Source organism: Nicotiana attenuata, unplaced genomic scaffold (assembly GCF_001879085.1).
Source record: "Nicotiana attenuata strain UT unplaced genomic scaffold, NIATTr2, whole genome shotgun sequence".
NCBI lineage: Eukaryota > Viridiplantae > Streptophyta > Magnoliopsida > Solanales > Solanaceae > Nicotiana > Nicotiana attenuata.
This window is the reverse complement of record NW_017670855.1, coordinates 264,560-285,439: the sequence shown is the minus strand read 5'-3', so window position 1 is coordinate 285,439 and position 20,880 is coordinate 264,560. Positions and strand designations below refer to the sequence as shown.

Sequence of the window (20,880 nt, the reverse complement as noted above, 5' to 3'; positions counted from 1 at the left end):
AAAACAGTTGATAAAATGCTCAAGTCGATTTTACTATCTCTAGGTTAAACCCTTTAATTGGGACTATCAATCTCTTGATTTCATCCCAAATTCTTGTTAGCCAAGTTTTCCTAGACTAAGTCTCTCTTTCTCAAGTAGAGTCCAAGTCAAATAGGCATGAGCTAATATTTGCAATTATTAATTCTACAATAAAAAAGCAAGAACATCTAAATAATAAACACCAAACCATAAACAAGCCATAAATTAAACACCCATTAGTTTACACACTAGGGTTGGGTCACAATCCTAGTTAAAAATCTAGCTACTCGTAATGGGTATAGAAGAAAATAGAGGAGAAAAGATGATAAAACTCATATTGAAAGATTAAAAGACAAAAATCCAATGTTAAATCACCAAAGTAAGCTAAAGTTGCCTAAAGCAGTAAGGAAAAACGGCTACAGGAGTTCCAATATTCAAAACTTAACCTAATTTCATGAAACTAGTCTATTTATACAAAGCTGGAAATTTCAGACAAAATTACCCTTTTGGAGGTTCTGCGGTCGCACGATTCCATGTGCGGTCCGCACTTTTCTTCAAACTTGACAGGAGCTGGATCTGCGCCCGTACAATTCTAAAATGCGGCCGCATCTCTTAAGTTATGCGGTCTGCACAAATCCTGGTGCGGCCGCACAGGGCTGCAATTAGGCATATTTCATCAGTTTTCGGGAATACAATTAAGCACTTTTGGACTAAACCGAAAGTAAAAAGGCGCTAATAAGTAGTCAAAATCCCAACTTATCAGATGGCTCTCATGGGATGTATCCATGGTCGTCCCACAATGGCATTGTATGCAATGGCCTGGTCCATGAGGTGGAATGTCGTCTCCAGAGTCACGCTGCAGGACAAGACAGGGAGTGTAATCACCTCGGATGTCCGATCAACTGCATTATTAAAACCGGTTAGCGTGATGCATCGCGGTACTATCTTATCCTCCAGTCTCATTTGGGTAAGGACTCGGGGATGGATAACGCATACACCACTTCCAGCATCCACCATGATGCGTTTGACATCGGTATCTAAAATGCGTAAAGTAATAACGAGGGCATCATTATGAGGAAAATTCAAACCGTCCGCATTCGACTCGTCGAAGATGATACTTTCTTCGAGTATGGTGTACCGTTGGCGGGTCATATACTGCTTGAGCTTGTGAGTGGTGGTAAACTTCACGCTATTGATGTAGGCATCGTCGCCATCGCCGATGATCATGTTGATAGTACGAGCTGGCGATGGCGGCTTTGGCGGGCCTTGATGTTCACGTCCTCTAGAGAAGTTGGTTCTCCCCTTATCTTTTAACAGCTCTTTGAGGTGCCCTTGCCGCAACATGTTTACGACTTCTTGTTTGAGGGCGATACAATCTTCTATTTTGTGCCCACGTTCCTAGTGGAACTCATAGAGGGCGTCGGATTTTCTGGTGTTCGGGTCTGACTCATCTTCGGTGGCCACTCCACCTTTGTTCCAAGTTTCTCAAGAGCGTAGACTATTTTTTTAGGTGACACACAAAAATTGTGAGCAAATAATAATGAGGCATACCTCTTTCGCTCCGGTGAGTTCCCGTCCTTGGCTGGTATCGACCTTCTTCATAGCGGGGGAGGGGGGAGAGGGGGAGGGACGCGCAACAGCCGTCATGGCGTATGGCTGGTGCCACTCCCTGTTGAGTCGCGGAACCAGGTGATCTCTTCTGGTGTTGTCTCTTTGTTCTTTTCTGGATTTGGCTTCTACCGAGGCTAGCCGGTGATTGGTCCATTAAGGTCGTCCTGGTCTGCTCGGACCTTGGCACGGTAAAGCATTATGGATTTCGTCCCAAGTGGTTGTACGATACTTCATCAATCGGCTCAACGGTTTTCTAGTTACTCTTGAACCATCTCTATTCAGCCCATTCTGGAAAGTTGCGACCGCCATCCCTTCGGATACGTTCGGTAGAGTCATCCTTACTCTGTTGAACCGGGCAAGGAAGTCCCTTAGTCCTTCTCCCAAGGACTGCTTAATAGCGAATATGTCGTTTACTCTTGCTTCGGCCTTCTTGGCTCCGGCATAGGCGGTTACGAACTTATCGGCCATTTCCTCGAAAGTTTCTATGGAGCGGGCCGGTAGGTGTACCATGTTAACGCCCCTCCCGTAAGGGTTTCGCCAAACTTCTTTAGCAAAATAGAGGACACTTGTTCCTTGGCGAGGTCGTTGCCTTTCACGACGGTGACATAGGAAGTCACATGATCCTCAGGATCGGTCGTTTTGCCGTATATCTCGAGGTAGGGTGGCATTTTGAAAGTCTTTGGTATGGTATGTAGGTCTGTAACATCATTGTATGGCTGCTCTACGAACCTGCCGGCGTCCTTTTTTGGCAATAGCTTAGGGGCACCCGGTATCTTGTCAACTCATTCTTGATGTTCTTTCATCTGGTCTCGGAGTGCCTTGTTTTCATTCTCCATTTCTTCCATCCTCTTTAGAATGGCAACGAGAACGTTATCACCTGGAATGTTAGTAATATTGTGAGTTATACCTATCGTTGGAGTGTTTGGTTGGTTGCACTGCTTGTCTGTTTGTTGTATCATGCAAGCTCTTGCGGTTTCTCTAGTCACGCCTGGAGTAGGTTTGTTAAGGACGCTCGCTCGCGTGTCGTTCAGCCATGCTTCGAGGAATTTTTCATAGCTAGGGGTGCCCCTTCTTTTACAGACGTAGAGGCCCCTTTTCCGCTGGGTTTGTTATACTGTAGTGTGGGGGAGGCGACCTTTCTCGCTTAGGGGACGCGTTAGGCGTCACGTCCTCACCTACTGTTTCACAGCTTTCATTGATGACATTCATGAGGTTGGTTGGGAAGTCACTTGTTATTTTTGTCCTTTCTCCTTGGTTACCTGCCATATAGGGTTTTGTATGCACAAAAGAAAGAAGATCCCGGGGTTTTTTGACGTTAGTGACTTGCACTGATTGTAGATCTAGAGGAAACTAAAAATTTAACTAAGAAGTCCCCACAGACGACGCCAAATTGTTTGACAAATATATAGATCTTGGTTCAACTAATTAAATCAATATAAATTAGAGTTAATCTTAGCTAAGATTAATAATCCTAAAGATGGGATCCTTAAAAGTGAAATAAGTACTATGAAGGTATATTTTGATAGCAGCGGCAACGGGTAATCAATACTCAAGAAATCAAAGGGAATAATGTAGCATTAAATATTAATGAATGACAATAAATGGCATTTATGTTAATAAATGCAAAGAAGTCACCCAAGATAAGGGGGACGTAATGAATATTCTCTCTGAAAATGATGAGTGATAGATAATCCTTCGAATATCTGAGTTATTCTTGGATCTGGTGGAAAAGTGTAGACAAGAATCTTAGCCAAAAGGTTCTGCTTTTCTCCATGCAATAAGATCTGATTCTCTTCTTAAAAGTCAAAGAGTGTTTTACAAATGAATATCACATGTCCCATATCATTGTGTCTCTTTCTTTTATAAGGAACATGTTCTTAGAAGCCCTAATAATACAAGTGCAGAGAATATCACTAGAAAAATTCTCCTTTAAGTCCTATTTTAAAACTAGTCGTTGTAACTCTGTCAAAGGTGCTCAATCTCGGCCTTGATGACATCTCTTTGACTTCAGTCTTGCTGACTCTTCGACCACGGCCTTTGCTGATGATTACTTCGACACGGGGTGCCTTAGGATATTTTACTGATACTATTTCAACTAAAAATGGATTTTGACCCATACAATTGTCATGGAACAAATCTTTTAGTTTGAGCAAGTGCAACAATCACCTTCAAAATATAGAAAGAGTTGGCGACTCTGAATTAGTCAACGAGTGGCAAGTTGGCATGTACACCACAATTATAAAAAAAAAAGGATCGGCGTTTGTGGTATGGTACTTCTAATAGTACGCGGCGCCTTCCTGAGATTCCTTAGAAGGGCGACGTAAGTCTAAGCAACTGATTTCAATGCACTTACTGTCCGCCAACTGAGGTCCCCTCCGTACGCTAGACGAGATTGTCAGTGCCGTACGGGAAAACCAATGTCAAGAGCAATTGAGAGAACAGAAATGAGAATTGAGAATGAAAGAAAGCTTGATTGCATTAACGAAAGCTATTACAGAAAAGCAACACGGTGCCGAGGGGGAGAGACACCAGTACAGAGAATTGTTTGCTTGCTAGAAAGTTTGATTGCTTGATCCCCCCTAATAGTGCTTAAAAAAGATACTTGACTAAGCTAGAGAAACATAATGGAAGTAAATGAAATAAAACTACTTTAAAATTTACAATGAAAGGGAATTAGTTTTCTACAAGGCAGGAACAAGTCCGTTGTCAGCAACATTGTCTTTGGCATCACAGTCAACGCGCGCGGTGCTGTTGGCATCTGCCTGCGGCTGGGCGGTGGCGAGGGATATCGGTGGGGAGACAGAGGCACATGAGCGCTTGTCACTTGGCGCGGCCAAGACCACGGGGTTGTCCGTGGTGCTAGGCATTTGGAGGCTTGCTAGGACGCCACGGGACACGCCCAAGGGGTCATGGGGCATGGCTGGAAAGCGACCCATGACGTTCTCCCCTACCTGAGTTGGCGACGTCCTCGGTGCCTTACTTGCAAGATAATCTTCAATTAGGCTCTTGTAGGCTTTGAGGTTTGTTCCCCTCTCCCAAGTATTCTCCTCTGCATCACAGCCCTATCATTTCACCAAGAACTCTTGGTGATCTTTCCTTGAGGCATGAATCACTCTATCATCAAGGATAGCTTCAACATGCCTTTTCCCGGTTGAATTGGGACCTCGAATACTGGGTATTGTGAGCTGGCTCCGTGAAGGATCCTTCGTGTCTTCCCGAAAAGGTTTCAGAAGGCTAACATGGAAGACGGGATGAATTTTCCACCAAGCTGGGGTATCCACCCGGTATGCAACTTTCCCAATACGCCTTTCAATGGACAAGGGTCCAATGTATTTTTGCAATAGGCGAGGGTCATGGACCCCTGCAAATAAGTACTGCTTTGGGATTTTGACCATCACTTTGTCTCCTACTTGGTATTCAACAAAGAGACGATTTTGATCAGCATGCCTCTTCATCCGCTTTTGAGCTTTGACAAGATAGCTCCGCACCATCTCTAAATTTCGCTTCCATTCTTTTGAGAAGCTAGCAGCTCGAGGAGATTTAGACATGTTTGGTGCATTCACTGTGTGTGGGAGTAGCGGTTGCTATCTGGTAACAATTTCAAAAGCGCTTTTATTTGTACTAGAGCTCTTTTGTGAATTGAAACACAGTTGAGCAGCATCCAGAAGCTTCACCCAATTCTTCTGTGATCCGGTTACAAAGTGGCGGAGATATTCCTCCAACATACCATTGAACCGCTCCGTCTGGCCATCATATTACGGATGAAAACTTGAGTTGTGACTCAATTTTGACCCAAGACACTTAAACAGTGGGTCCAAAAGTTGCTAGTGAAACGTGAGTCGCGATCACTAACAATGTCTTTGGGCAGGCCCCAATATTTGACGACATGAGAGAAGAAGAGTCGAGCTGTATCTTCTGCTGATATATATTGTGGGGCTGTTATAAAGGTGGCATACTTGGAAAACCACAACAAAGATAGTTGTGAGATCTCCGACCTTGGGCAATCCGATGATGAAATACAGGGAAACGCTCTCCCAAGTTCTCTTTGGGACAACTAGTGGTTCCAAAAGTCCCGCTTGTGTCAAGCAGTCCGACTTGTCCTTCTGGCATACTAGACAAGTCTTCACATACTGAGCGACATCATCGGCCATTTGAGGCCAATAATATGCACGGCGAAGTAACGCCATGGTGCGTTCTTCACCGGGATGGCCGGCCCACAGAGAATCGTGACATTCTGCCAGAAGAGTTCTTCGCAGATCTCCTCCTTTAGGAACATAAAGTCTGTTCCCTTTCACTTTCAGAAAACCATCTTCCATGTAGAACTGGCGAGTCTTGCCCTGTCCTACCAAATCAACCAAATACTGTGCAGCAGGATCCTTGATGAGTAGATCCTGTATATGGTCCTTGATGGTGGTGGCTACTTTGCTCCCCCTTAGGGTGGCGAGTAGGCACACCGATGCTAGATCAGCTCTCCGACTGAGCGCATCAGCAACATGATTGGTCTTCCTACTTCGGTACTCCAGGTTGAAGTGGAATTCAGCTAGGAGTTCCTGCCATCTAGCCTATCGACCATTCAACTTCGGCTGGGTCATGAAATGGCTAACAACTATGTTGTCTGTCTTGACCATGAACGGGTTCTCCAGCAGATAGTGCCTCCAAAGGTGCAAGCAGTGGACGACACCCAATAATTCTTTCTCATGGGCGACATAGCACCGCTCTACATCCTTCAGCTTCCGGCTCTCGTACGCTACAGGATGCCCTTCTTGTAGTAAGACTCCGCCGAGGGCATAGTTAGATGCATCCGTTTGTACCTCGAATGGCTTGGACAAATCAGGGAGGGACAAGACGGGGCTACTAGACATAGCCGCTTTTAATGCGTTGAAGGCCTCCGCTCGTCTGGGTCCCTAATCCCAGGGCGTGACCTTCTGGAGGAGTTGTATCAATGGCACTGCGATGAGGGAGTAGTTTTTCACAAATCGCCGGTAGAAGTTGCATAGGCCAAGGAACGCCCTCAAGGCGTGGATATCCTTAGGCGGTGGCCAATCTGTGATTGCCTGAATCTTCTGTTGGTCCATCTTTATCCGACCTTCCTCGATTACATGTCCGAGGAAGTCTATTTGCTTTTGAGCAAAGGGGCACTTGGATAACTTCACATATAGTTCATGCTCCCGCAATCGAGCTAGGACCTTCCGCAAGTGCACCAGGTGTTCTTCCAATGTTTGTCTATATACCACAATGTAATCCAAGTAGACCACCCCGAATTCGCCAATGTACTCTCGGAAGACTTGGTTCATCAGGGTGCAAAATGTAGCTGGGGCGTTAGTCAAGCTGAACGGCATAACTAGGAAGTCGTACGACCCATATCTTGTCACACGGGTCGTCTTGTGTTCATCACCCTCTGCAATCCGAACTTGCCAATAACCTGTCTTCAGGTTTATCTTGGTGAACACTGTCACACCACCCAGTCTATCGAACAAGTCTGCCATTAGCGGAATAAGGTACTTGTTCTTCACGGTGATTTTGTTTAGAGCCCGATAATCCACACAGAATCGCAGTCTGCCATCATGTTTCTTTTGGAATAGAACAGGGGATCCGTGTGGGGACTTGGAGGGCACAATGATCCCTGTATCTAGCATTTTCGTCAATTGTCTTCGAAGCTCGGTGAGTTCGGGTTGTGACATACTGTAAGGCGCCCGGGCGGGTGGCTTCGCGCCCGGCACCAACTCAATTTCATGTTCCACAGTGCGCCTAGGCGGGAGTCGCTTTGGCATGTCTTGTGGCATGACATCTTCAAACTCCAGTAGTAGCTCCTTCACGAGGGCAGGAATGGGACCCGATGAGCGTTCTATATCTTCAATGCAGAGGGTTGCCAGGAACGTAGGTTCATGTCTTTTGACCCCCTTCTTCAACTGCAAGGCCGAGATGTTCTCAACGGCCATCTTTATGGGCATGCACGGGATAATGCAGGGCTTGGCCCCATTTGTTCCCATCATCAGTAGTATGTCTGCATACGGTACGGGCATGGTGTTGGTTTGCCTTAGGAATTCCAACCCAACTATCAACTCGAAGTCATCTATGATCACCACTCACAGGTTGAACTTTCCTTCGTAAGGGCCAAGCTTCACTGATACCTCTTTGCCTATTCCACCCACTGGCTGAGGAGGTGAGTTGATAGCCTTGACACAACCTCTACCTTTTCCTACAACTAGACCAAGGCGCTCCACCTGAGTCGAGGCTAAGTAGTTGTGGGTAGCACCTGTTTCTATCATTGCCCGAATGAGCTTGCCATTCACCTTCATCTCAACGAACATCAAGGTCCTCTCTTGTTTAAGAGGTGTCCCCTCATTTGCCTTCTTTTTCCCTTTCTTGGTGATTGGACATGGGTCCTTCTTCTTACGGATACCAGCACGGTCTCCACTAATGCCTCAAAAATAGAGCCAACAATTGCATTAAAGGCACCTACTGGTTCAGTCTGATCCGCATCATTTGAGTCGTCATCAGTCCCATCATCAAAAGCTTGATGGGCGTTCATCTGTGCATGTGGGCATTCATTGTTCCAATGTGGTCCACCGCAATGACGGCATCCTGAAGGAGGCTTTCTACCTCTGTCATTGTTGTTTGACGCAGCACTATGCTGCCTGAGGAGGGAGCCTTAGATTTGGTTGCACTCCGATCTCCCTGACTTCTGCTAGGGCCACCATTGCTAGGCTGGCCCCCTTTGTATCCCGCTCGGGCAGGCAGCTGAGGCCTATCCTTCTAAGCTTCCACTTGATAGTCCCCAAGGCATTCAACTGCTTGGATCACCTTGGGTAGGGTATCTACCTTTTGTCTTTGCAGCTCCATACGGGCATAAGGTTTCAACCCTTCCAGGAATGTGAAGAGCTTGTCTGTATCCCCCATGTCACGTATGTTTAGCATGAGCACAGAGAATTCTCGCATGTAGTCCCGCACTGATTTGGTCTGGCGGAGCTCCCGTAGCTTTCTCCTTGCGTTGTATTCAATATTTTCGGGGAAGAACTGTAGGCGTATGGCTGCCTTCAGTTCTGCCCATGTCTCGAGAGCCTCTTCACCGGCCCTGATGGCTTCGTACTTCACTTGCCACCAAAGTTTAGCATCACCCTGAAGATACATGGCACCAGTTGCTACCTTCTTAGCTTCTTCTAGGCCCCCAACGGCATCGAAGTATTGTTCGATGTCAAAGATGAAGTTTTCCACTTCCTTGGCATTCCTAGCTCCATTGTATGGCTTTGGCTCAGGAATTTTCAGTTTTTGTGTCGCGGAAGCGAGGTTCACAGCACCCCCGATTTGATTTCCACCTCCTCTAAGCAGACCCTGTAACGCAGCATTGACAACATTGAGTTGGTCTGTCAAGTTGTCTATAGTTTGTTGCATGGCAGTCACCCTGTCTGCCTCTTGTGCCTGTAGGCTAAATCCTCGGCACGCTCCTGTTGGAGTCCCTCAAATTTGCTAAAAGTTTCAGCTACCTCTGTGGCTGCCGTTTGTCGGTCTCCCTCAGAGTCGCGACTGGTGTTTCCTATGTCAACTTCGGCCTGGAGCACTCTGTGGTCCAGGTCGTCCAACCTTTGCACCATAGTTCAGGCACCGTATCCACGATGGGCCATAATACGTCAACCGTCTCTTCAAGGGCCGCAATGCGGTCCCCATGATTCACCATGGTCAGAAATGGTGGTAATGACAATGCGTTCCCTCGTCCGATGTCGAGCCTAGGCTCTGATACCAACTGTTACGCGGCGTCTTCCTGAGATTCCTTGGAAGGGCGACGTAAGGCTAAGCAACTGATGTCAATGCAGTTACTGTCCGCCAACTGAGGTCCCCTCCGTACGCTAGACGAGATTGTCAGTGTCGTACGGGAAAACCAATGTCAAGAGCAATTGAGAGAACATAAATGAGAATCGAGAATGAAAGAAAGCTTGATTACATTAATGAAAGCTATTACAGAAAAGCAACACAGTGTCGAGGATGAGAGACACCAGTACAGAGAATTCTTTGCTTGCTAGAAAGTTAGATTGCTTGATCCCCCCTAAAGTGCTTAAAAAAAAATAAACCCAAGTTACAAGACTATACTTGACTAAGCTAGAGAAACATAATGGAAGTACATGAAATAAAACTACTCTATATTTACAATGAAAAGGACTTAATTTTTCACAAGGTAGAAACAGGTCCGTTGTCAGCAGCATTGTCTTTGGCATCACGATCTGCGCGCGCGGCGCTGTTGGCATCTGCCTGCGGCTGGGCGCTGGCGAGGAATATCGGTGGGGCGACAGAGGCACATGCGCGCTTGTCACTTGGCGGCCAAGACCACTGGGCCGTCTGTGGCGCTAGGCATTGAAGGCTTGCTAGGATGCCACGGGGCGCGCTCAAGGGGTCATGGGGCATGGCTGGAAAGCCGCCCATGACACTAAGCATGCGTGGTAAGTGATCTACGCGATGGTCCAACTTTTGCTTGTGGAAATGAGACAAAGAGGTGATAGCTAAAGAAGTCCCATTATAAGTGACTTTTTAGATGAATTTGTGCAACTGCAATTGATTATTTGCTTTACATAATTCCAGTTTACAATTAAATTTTTATTGGTTATGATTTTACTAAACAGGCTCGCTGGTGACAAGTCGCGCCAAATCCTCCTTCCTATACATAGTAGTACAAAAAATAATCTAAAACTTGTGAACTCCCTATACTGTTTTAAATCTTGCTTTATGTTAACTTAATTCAATACCTTTTGAAAAGATATTTCGATAGAGTAATGAGTACCTAGAACCTTATCTCTATTTATTATGTTCTTATATGTAAATGCCATAAGAAAAGCTATTATCCAAGTAGATACTTTTTTTTTTTTAAAATGGCCTCATCCCCCTATAGCCTAAGTTGAATTAACAATGTAAAGGTAAAGAGTTTGGTACTACGACTACTATCTTACAATGTGTAAAAATCCCCAAGCTATTCTTCTACGTCAATCTTGATTGCAAGTTCACTTTCCAAAAGTGATAGATCTATGCCCAGAAATAGAAAGCTTTTAAAGAAAGAAATGAAAAAAGTGAGAAGAATTACAACGGTAAAGTTCACCTATTAAATCTTGTACCTACGAAATATAAGATTCAAATTTTCTTACTGTTTACCTTGAATGGAGGCATCATCATCTCCTCCACTCAGAGGCGGATCCAGTAATTCAATGGGACGGGGACGTAATATTTTGTTCAATCAGTACTGTCCCCTAAAGGCTTTTAGCATTAAGGGTGCCAAATGATTTAAATTAATCACTTTCAAGGTATACACATATACATATATAAGATTTTTGCCGAAGTATATGGGGTCCGGTGATCCCTCAACCTAAGCCATAGGTCCGTCTCTGCTTCCACTACATACCAACCATAAAACAACACATAATAGGGAAAGAAAATGTAAGCGCTACTGTATTAAAACACAAATTCAGAAAAAAACTGTTAGAAAAATAAAAGAAACTGAAAAAACAGAAGAGTTTAAGAAATATTCCGAGTCCACAATTTGCTTGTGTGTCCTTAAGGAATTTTAACCCCCTCACACGTTGCCAAGGTAATGGATTAAATCCTCCCAGGATAAAATGGAATAAACCTTCCTGCAACAGTGGCAATACAAACTCAGGATACCAACGAACTTAAAGAACGGAACAAAATCACACTTACGAATTTGAGAAAGAGAGATTGCGAATTAGAATGCAGTATATTCAGAAAGAAAGAAGTTCTGGAGTGTTTTTCGTGTGTAGAAAATGGAGCCTTGCCTCAGAATTTATAGGCAATTATCAGAAGAGGTGTCTGGAAAAGGTGACTTTTCAGAAGAATACGCTGCCTACCGCGGTCGCGGCAGAACCGCGGTCAGAGAGGCTTTCTGAACCTGCCTGCCGCGGTTCTACCGCGGCCAGAGAGGCCCTCTGAACCTTCAGCAAGGTTCTGGCGTATTTTCAGGAGTGATTTGGCATTTAATTAATTATTAAATAATTAAATAAATTTTGTCCAAAAATAATCTTATCGATCGATCATTTTCCAAATCCAAATCCAAATCCAAAGCCAAGCCGAGCGACGACGACGGCGCGAGGGTTCATTCTCTTCAACTCCTTTTAAGAGCTTTAAGAAGTGATTCTATATATAAGCACACAAATGTGGTTGTCCCTCACCAATGAGGGACAAAGTGCAAGACAAAAGTTCACTTCTTCAAATTTTCAATTTCCCTCCATTTCCAATTCACACTTCTTCTACTTTAAAACCCAATGACTTAAAGTCTAACAGAAAATACTCCACTTGTTACTTAAAAGGGTGTCTTTTAGGATAATAGAAAATTACAGCCTGTCCACATCCAAATCATACATGCATCAAGTTATTTTCAGGCCATCGCCAAAAACTCACTCATCACTGAGTTTACGTTCTAAGTATTCTGTCTTGGTCCTGTTCAATTTAAAACTTTTAGACTCCAGGGTCTGCCTCCGTACCTCTAACCTCACGTTCACACCCCCATGCGTCTCGTCAATCAATACAATATCATCTGCAAATAACATGCACCACGACACCTCCCCTTGGATGTTGTACGTTAGTACGTCCATCGCCAGGGCAAACAAAAAAGGTGCCGACTCCTACTGCAACCCTATCATGGCCGGAAAATGGTCTGAGTCCCCTCCCACCGTCCTCACCCATGTCTTTGATCCATCATACATGTCCTTTACGAGTAATTATATGTAATTATCTTTTAAATAATGTAACAGTACGAGGTTCCACTGTCACAAAACAATAATGATCAATTTATTCTCATTTGCCAGAAGAAATAAAATAAAATATAGAAATTCCAAAGAAATGATGTTTTTCTGTAGGTAACTGTATTGTCAACAAAATCATTAAAATAAAATTGAAGAGCCGTCTTCCTACCGCTGGCAGTGACCGACGGCTTTTCCAAATTTCTTCAGTCCACATTCTCTCCCTTCCCCCATCTTCTTCTCTCTAGATCGAACCCTATTTCTCTCTCTACCTATACATACACACTCATATATTCGATTATGATATTCAGAGAAGACGTAGAACGACGTCGCATCAAATTAGAAAATCGGAGGTGCTAAGGATCTGCGGTGATGGCGTTATCTGGCATGAGAGGTTTATCTGTGTTCATCAGCAATATCCGTAATTGCCAAAACAAAGAACAGGAACGCCTTTGCGTTGACAAAGAACTCGGTAGTCTTCGTACTCGCTTTAAAAAAGAAAAGGTCTCTTCTTTTCCAATTACCTTTACTCTCTTAAATCTTAACAATATACTTGTTTCATTTTTTCTTAGCTTAGCACTTTGAAGATATCTAGCATATAAAAATAATCATGTCAGTTTAAATTTTTAAATGAAGTTGTTCACACAATTCAAGTAAGCTATTTTTTGTTATTTTTATTGTAGTATTTGTGTTTTATACACCTATATTTTTGGCCAAATACATATACAACCCATTTAACTTGGCCCTATTTTTCATTTTGACACTCTATCTTAACCTTGATCCATTTTGGCCCTCCAACTCTATTTATATGTTCCATTTTGGTCCTCCAACTCTATTTCTTATGTTCCACTTTAACATAAAAGCTGAAACCAGTGCAAAAAATATACGCGTGTGTATACACAAATCTGAGGTATAATAAATATCCAATTAAATGTTGCCACCTGGTTTTTCATCCATGTCAAACGGGTCGATACTAAAATACCCAAACCCGATCGTATTTTTTCATCCACTGTTGCCCCACCTTCATTCTCAAAGTTCCAAAGCTTTCATCTGCCGATTTCATACCTGGCAATCCAGAAAATTTCAAACTTTTGCAATTTTATTGATCGTTTATTTATTCTGATTTTTTATGGGTTGATTTCATCTAAGCTTGAAGTTTGAAGTGAATCCATGTCTCAAAGAAAATTATTTTTTCATGATGGAATGAATATTTGTTCTTGTGGATTTCATGTTGAACTCAAAATAGCATGGACACCAAGAAATCCAGGTCAGCGCTTTTATGAGTGTAAATTTGACAAAGTAAGTGAACCATTTTCGGATTTCATTTTCAGTGTTGTCATTTTCTTGTGTAAATAAGAAGTAGACTTAATTTTACCCAAATATGGTCGGGTTTAGGTATTTTAGTGTTGACCCGTTTGACATGGATGAAAAAACCAGGTGACAATATTTAATTGGATATTTATTACACCTCAGATTTTTGTATACACACACGCTATATTTTTTGCACTGGTTTCAACTTTTGTGTTAAAGTGGAACATAAGAAATAGAGTTGGAGGGCCAAAATGGAACTTGTAAAATAGAGTTGGAAGGCCAAAATGGAACAAGGTTGAGATAGAGTGCCAAAATGAAAAATGGTGCCAACTTAAATGGGCTGTATATGTATTTAGCCTATATTTTTACATGGTTAGCATGTTATGGCTTATTATAACATACTAATCACTCACCATTTATATTTATTCATTAATCAATGCTTATTAATAGAATTACCTCGTAATGTATAATATTTAAAACTCTCTTGAGTAAATGGAGTGCTAGAGTGGAGGTGAAATAGAATTCAAGAGTGCTGCAATTTCAAACCAGATGTTTCTTCACTCTTCACTCTTTCCTCAATTGCCAAAAGATAGAAAAAAGCTTGAAATTGCATTCTATTTTAGGATACGGTGGTTAGGATAATATTTTGGAAAAAAGAAAGACCAAAAATAGAGCTAATACACATGTTTTGACATAAACCCAATCTGTCAATTGTCATCTGTGTCATTATTTTTTCTGGAAATAAATTAACATATATTTTAAATTAAAATGCTTTGAAATAATTTTGTAATTCTACAGCCAAAAAGAGAAGTTCACATGGAGGGCAGAATTGAATAAAAGATGTAATGATTGAAGTCCTTTAGACTTTAGTCACTTTACCGATCTACCTAATGACTCGAAATAAATTAATTATGATTTCCTTTAATTGCTTTTAATTTCTGTTTTGTTTAAACTTTAACATGATACCTTTTTGACACTTTTGGAAAGTATTACTATGACCAAAGTAAAAAGTTTACAACTCCAAGTTCCCAACAACCATTAATCTGTCTGTCTATAACTTTATAAGCCTAATTTGTGGGATAATAACATTTTGGGTCCCTACTTATTAGTAAATTTTAATATATCTTTGTGATATATGCATATGTACATATCTTCAATATATTAAGATGTGGATTTTTGGCCCCTTTATATATAGGAAATAATAATATGTTACATCTAGACTATTTTTATAACTATATTACCCTTAAATATGAAGTAATAATACAAATTTTGACATAACATGTAATAGTATGTAATTCATTAAATTTGTGAAGATTTACAAGCAAAGAATTTAAAGTGTAAAAAGTTAAAAGTGTTACTGTTAAATATTAAATTGTGTCTAATTCTTTAATTAAATATACAATGTCTAATTCTAGAACTATAGAGTTAAACTATTAGATCTTGTACCATAATGTACAACTTTTAGTTTTCATTGTTCTTGGAAAATAACTTTTCATTGTTCTTGGAAAATAACTTTTCTTACCTTAGCTCAATTCTTTACTTCTAACAGGTTCTCAATGGATCTTTAAAAATTGACTAAATCAGTCGAACCGAACAGTATCAAACCGATTATTAGGTTTCTTTTAATAAAATCGAAGGTTTTTATATAAACTTATAATCGTAAATAATAGGGTAGGTTTTTAATTTTATAAAAATGGATCGAAAATACTGAATCGTACCGAATAAATTTGTTTATGAAAATTATATTTTATATACTAAGTTTAAAACTAACAAAGCATTATGCTTTTTCCTTGATCTTGGGATTATGGAAATGGATGCAAGTGGACAAATAATCAATATCCAAAGTACCAACTTCCAAACTTATTTTACTACTCATATCGAAACTAAATTAGTTCAAATATCTTGAGTAGCAAGCACTAGGTATTCCACCGATAGCAAGCCACACGTATTGGATATCTTTCCCCTCGTATGATTTAGATTTCTCTTGTTGGATACTAATCTTCTAATAAGCTCTATTTTTGAGTTCCAACTTGATTAATATTTTTGTACTCGTATGATTTATATTTCTCTTGTCTTTGCTTAATTTGTTACGTTACCATAAAATAGTGAAATGAATCTCTATTCTGGACATCTTTCATGTTCATTTGATCACCACTTTTAAAATAATAAAAATGTCTAGAGAGTTCTGCCAAAGTCCTATGCAAGTATATATTTATTTCATTTTAACTTCGACTAGCGATTATTGCATGACGTTTTAACCGAAAAATAAACTGAACTGTACCGATAAAGAGAACCCGAGATGATCATGACGTTTCCGAAAAGTCTAATTTTGGTTATACAAAAATAAAATAACCAAAAAATTGATATGATACAAATTTTATAAAATAACCGGCTGAAGTAAACCATTAATACCCCTACATCCACTACTTCTCCCCTTGCTAAGCCACAAGAACAAATAATTATCTAGTTAAATCCTAAATAGAAATTCTTTATGTTAAATATTAAGCCGCACTCGATATTTATATCAAAATTTAATAATTTAATTTTAGTAGCTAAAGATTAAAGTAAAAATATATATTATTTAATTATAATTAAGTAATTACTGGAGGACTACCCACAAAATTCAATAGTCCAGTATCAAACAGTCAATTAATTCTCTTACTAAAAGAAATCACCCAAAAAAAGTTGAAACTCAAAGAAATGATGCTTTTCCGTGTTATATGTCATATCGTCAATAAAAATAATTAAACTAAAATTAAAAGTCGTCGTCGTCTTCCAACTGGCCGACGGCTTTTCCAAATTTTATCAGTCCACTTTCTCTCTCTAGATCAGCCTTCTTTCTTTCTCTCTCTACATATACATACACATCTATATATCTATACATTTCGTGCGCAAAACACGTAGAGCCGCCATTACCGTTCGTAATCTGAACCTCGATCTTTCTTCGTCGGATCAAAGAAAAAGAGGGAGTGAGAGGACCTCATCGGCTGGATCTGAACGGAAATGGCGTTATCTGGAATGAGAGGATTGTCGGTGTTCATAAGCGACATTCGTAATTGCCAGAACAAAGAACAGGAACGTCTTCGTGTCGATAAAGAGCTCGGCAATATTCGTACTCGCTTTAAAAACGAAAAGGTTTTCACTTTTTTTGCAATTACAACTCTGTTAGCTAATGTCTGTGATACGGTTTATTAGGAAATGCAAAATTTCAACTTTGAATTTTACGTCAGTGAAGAGTAATTGAGTTCCTGCTTTTTCTGCATTATGCTAGGGTTATGTTGGACGTGCTATAGTGATGGCTTTAACAGTTAGTTAAGTAAACACTAGGTTATTTCTTCCCACATGTCTAAGCCTTGATGGACAGAGTAAGGTACCTTGTCTAATTAGTCGAGTTGTATGCAAGCTGGTAATAAGGAAAAAAAGAGTAACTTGCCGTAATTAAACAGATTCTTGTCTTTGAAAGGGTATTTTACCACATAGTTTAATATATTGTGAGAAACTGGTAGGGTAACTCAGTTTGGAAACCAATTAGATTTGCACTCAAACAACAACAACCACCCAGTGAAATCCCACAAGTGGGGTCCGAGGAGGGTAGTGTGTACGCAGACCTCATTCCTACTCCGGGAGAGTAGAGAGGCTGTTTCCGATAGACCCTCGGCACAAGAAGATAGATTTGCACCCAATAAAAGAGAAAAAAGAGAAACCAATTAGATGCTTATGCTACTCTCTTGGTTCATTGTTATGTGTTGTATTTAACTGAGTATAGAGTTTAAGATATTAATTTGACATATATATTTGTTAGTGATAGTAGAATGGAATACTAAAGTAATGGTTGACTAGTTAATTCAATAGAGAAAACATAAAATCAAAGTTTAATATTTGAATAGTTCAATGATAGTGTCAAATTAGCAATAAAAAAATATAGTGTCAAACATTTGTGACATTTCGAAAAGGAAAGAATGTCATATAAATTGGGACAGAAGTACGTTTTTAGACAAACAATGTGGGGTTCTGGTTACTAAAGGAGAGAGAGCAGTTTGAAGGTGGCATATATTTCCAGGTCTGTTAGCTACTGTAGGGGGATATGTCAAATAAGGGGTTTTCACTTGATCATTAAGTTGAGTAGTCAATAACAGCAAGTTGTCGATGGTGTATACCAAAAATTAAGCCTGTGAAAAACACTTAGTGACAGTTAGTGCAACTCATACCTAGAGTGCTGAAGGGAGGAGGACCTTTTGGCTATGCCAATCTAACTGATATCCATTTATGTACCTGATATCACATTTGAAATGGCGGTCACAAGTGTTGTGGCAGCTCTCCCCAAGGAAGTGTACCTGAACTATTACTTTGCCCAAGGCTGGAAAGACAGAGATATACTTTCTTACATAAGCTATTGTGAAATCTGAATTCTTTATGTGCTGTATCAGGTAATACCTAGAAATGAGATAAAAATGGTAGATATGGTATTCCAAAGGGATGCTCAGTAGTTGATTTGAAGTACTATCGAAATGATTTGTGGTTGCTGATGGTATGACTGGTTTTAAAAATATTAAGCTTTTACTAGGATATTCTGAAAATTAATTTGGAAGCATATACGCCTTACAACCAGGATTATATCAACTTCTTTTTCTACGATCCCTTTGATGCAAGGTGATGCTCTTGTTAGGTGTAATTAGCATGTTAATATTCAGGATAGGTTGCCTTTGTTTCTTTGCTTCGTTTTTTATCCTGAAAGTTATTAGATCAAAAAACAAAAGAGTGTGGCTATTGATGTGTGTTAGATGCATGTCAAGCGTTTGGAACCGCTGCAAACAAAAACCTGGCACTTAAGTGGGGAAGGGTAGATGGCGAGCTCATTATCCACTGAGTTTCCGACCATGCGCCAATTGGCCCTCGGAGATTTCTCAGTTATTATAAATAAGAAGACCAATAAACAAAGAAAGATGTAGAATGGTCAGAAATTGGTTGTCTTGTGAAGCTTTGTCCATGTCATTTTCCTTAAGTTGCTATTAATTGGGGTGAGGTGAAAGGGGGAAGGAGTCATTTGAATGGAGTTGGACTATCCTTCAATGGCAGCTGGTGATAAAGTGATAATAAATCCCAGTTATTTCTTCTCTTGTTCAAAAGGGGATTTGGTGAGAGGGGGGAAGGTCTTTCTTCTCCAGACTATCAATGGTAACACGAGTTTTATAGTGATCTACTATAAAAGGGAGGAGCAGAAATTATATTTATAGTAGTTTAGACGCATTATGAACTGACAGGTACTTGATGCTCTTCCCTAAGCTGCTCAGTTATAGCAAGGCTAAAACATTAACATATTTATAATGATTAACTCAATCAATTGTAAGTAGTATAACATTCAATTTCCGTGGGGGTAAATGTCAAAATGTATTCCTGATACAGATGTTATTATTATTATTTTTTTAATCCTTAAAATGCCTGATAACCAGGCTGCAATCCTTATAATGACGTCTTCTCTGACTCTGTCATCCCCAAAATAACAGGATTTGAATAATATACTGGAAGCTCCCTCTTACTGGCCACCTAGATTCATTATGTTGTCTCATTTTTGTCTCAGTATTTTGCTGGAGTTTTTTTTATCGTGAACCATGAAATAAAACTAGTATTACTACCACCGCAAACAAAATTCCTTTTCAAGCAAGAAGAGACTAGGGCCACTTCTTTCCATCCTATCCAAAACATCTCCATAGGGGGGAATATGTTCCTCAAATGAATATGACAATCATTTCTTTCTTACCAGCTACATTCATATTCGAAACAAACAAAACATTTTTCTATGAAAAGATAAAAGTTTCTATGTGAAATCGAGAGTATGCTATTCGAGAGATGTTTTATTGATGTTCCTTTGGGGGGGGGGGGGGACCCTGTATACTACTATTCGAGTGATGTTGTCCTAAATTTTGTGTAGTCAAACGTGAAGCTTCCCTAATAAATGTTTCCACTTTGTATGCAAATTGGAAAAGTTGAGTTAAAAAATATTCTAAAGTCAAGTGATGATCTTCAACATTCTGATATGGCAAAGTATCCAAATACACACATAGAATTGGCAGATACACCACCCTTCTAATCTTCAAATCTCTGAAATTTGTAAAAAGATGGACTATCCAGAGTCATTGGTAGACCTGAATCTTTCTAAAGATAGTATGCAAAAGAAACTGCACAAGGATAGAGTATCATCAATTTCGTTCTAATTCCCAGAAATATGGTATTAAGACCATGCAAAGATAAATAACAATTAAAAAAGAGACCAAGCAAAGATAAATGCTATGTTGCGCGGACTCTCCAAAATGTAGCCGCACCCGTGTCGGATCCTTCAAAAATGCACTACTTTTGGAGGATCCGACACGTATCCGGCCACATTTTCGGAGAGTCCGAGCAGCATAGGATAAATGAAGAATGGTTTCAGTGCAACTCATGCAAGTAATGCTTGGATTCAAGAGAATAGTTTCTCTGGGGAGACCGTGTTTGCTAGAGCTTATCAGTTATCACCTTCTCTTGTGAAAGACTGCAGGGAGACTTTATTTAACAAATCTAATGAAACATGAACTCCTTTTCATGGATTATCAAAACAAGTCAAGTTCATACGAGTCTTTGTCTTCAATGAACCTAGAACTATTGGGAGGTACTTGTTTAGCAAAGTTGCATAGGAGCTAATGAAGTGTCAACATCTTTCTCCTGAAATGTTTTACTTACAGAAATATCTGTGATTGAGTAGTCTCTCGTCCCATCTAGCCAACTATAATAGCTTGATATCTATCCTTTACCAACTTCCGTTGCTAACAACTATCATTGACATCAGTGCTAGTTCTCTCTAACCGATTAGTTGTCACCGCCATAACTATTTCCTTGATGGAACTTTGAAACAGCTTTTAGTGTGTTCTAAGCTTCTCGGATGGTTATGAAAGTAGCTCATGTCATTTTTGGATTTCTTGCATGCTGCCTACTTGGCAGTTTGCCAGCCTTTCCATGTTTTAAGAAAGAATGAACTTGAGGTAGAAGTGTTGCAGAAATAGGTGCATTTGTTTTTTTGGAATCAAATTTTCTTCTGTAATAGGGGCAATTTATATTCAGTATTTGCATTAACATTGTATCATCTGCGCAGAAGTTGAATGTGTTGCACTTTAAATGCATTCAGGCTACACTTAAAAAAGTTTCGGAATATAGGTTCTTTTTCTTCTCTATC

General features: G+C 40.4%; 2 protein-coding genes across 4 annotated transcripts in view; one reads left to right on the top strand and one right to left on the bottom strand.

The window, feature by feature from the left end:
- Positions 1 to 777: 777 nt before the first annotated feature.
- Positions 778 to 1,362, bottom strand: LOC109243928. Its single transcript, XM_019410940.1, has one exon. The coding sequence runs from the start codon at positions 1,360 to 1,362 to the stop codon at positions 778 to 780; it is 585 nt and encodes a 194-aa protein (XP_019266485.1).
- An 11,160-nt stretch (positions 1,363 to 12,522) lies between these two features.
- Positions 12,523 to 20,880, top strand: part of LOC109243936 (AP-2 complex subunit alpha-1-like) — a 25,483-nt gene continuing 17,125 nt past the window's right edge. Inside the window, exon 1 of one of the 3 annotated variants that reach the window (XM_019410953.1) lies at positions 12,523 to 12,869. In XM_019410953.1, coding sequence (XP_019266498.1) covers positions 12,738 to 12,869 — 132 coding nt within the window. In that variant the 5' untranslated portion in view covers positions 12,523 to 12,737. Of the gene's footprint in view, positions 12,870 to 16,415; positions 16,812 to 20,880 lie in introns of those variants that run through there. The other 2 variants (XR_002070643.1, XM_019410952.1) reach the window with 2 other exon arrangements.

Excerpts from the sequence above, each read along its gene's own strand:
- LOC109243928 (XM_019410940.1), bottom strand. The coding sequence starts at position 1,362 with ATGTTGCGGCAAGGGCACCTCAAAGAGCTGTTAAAAGATAAGGGGAGA.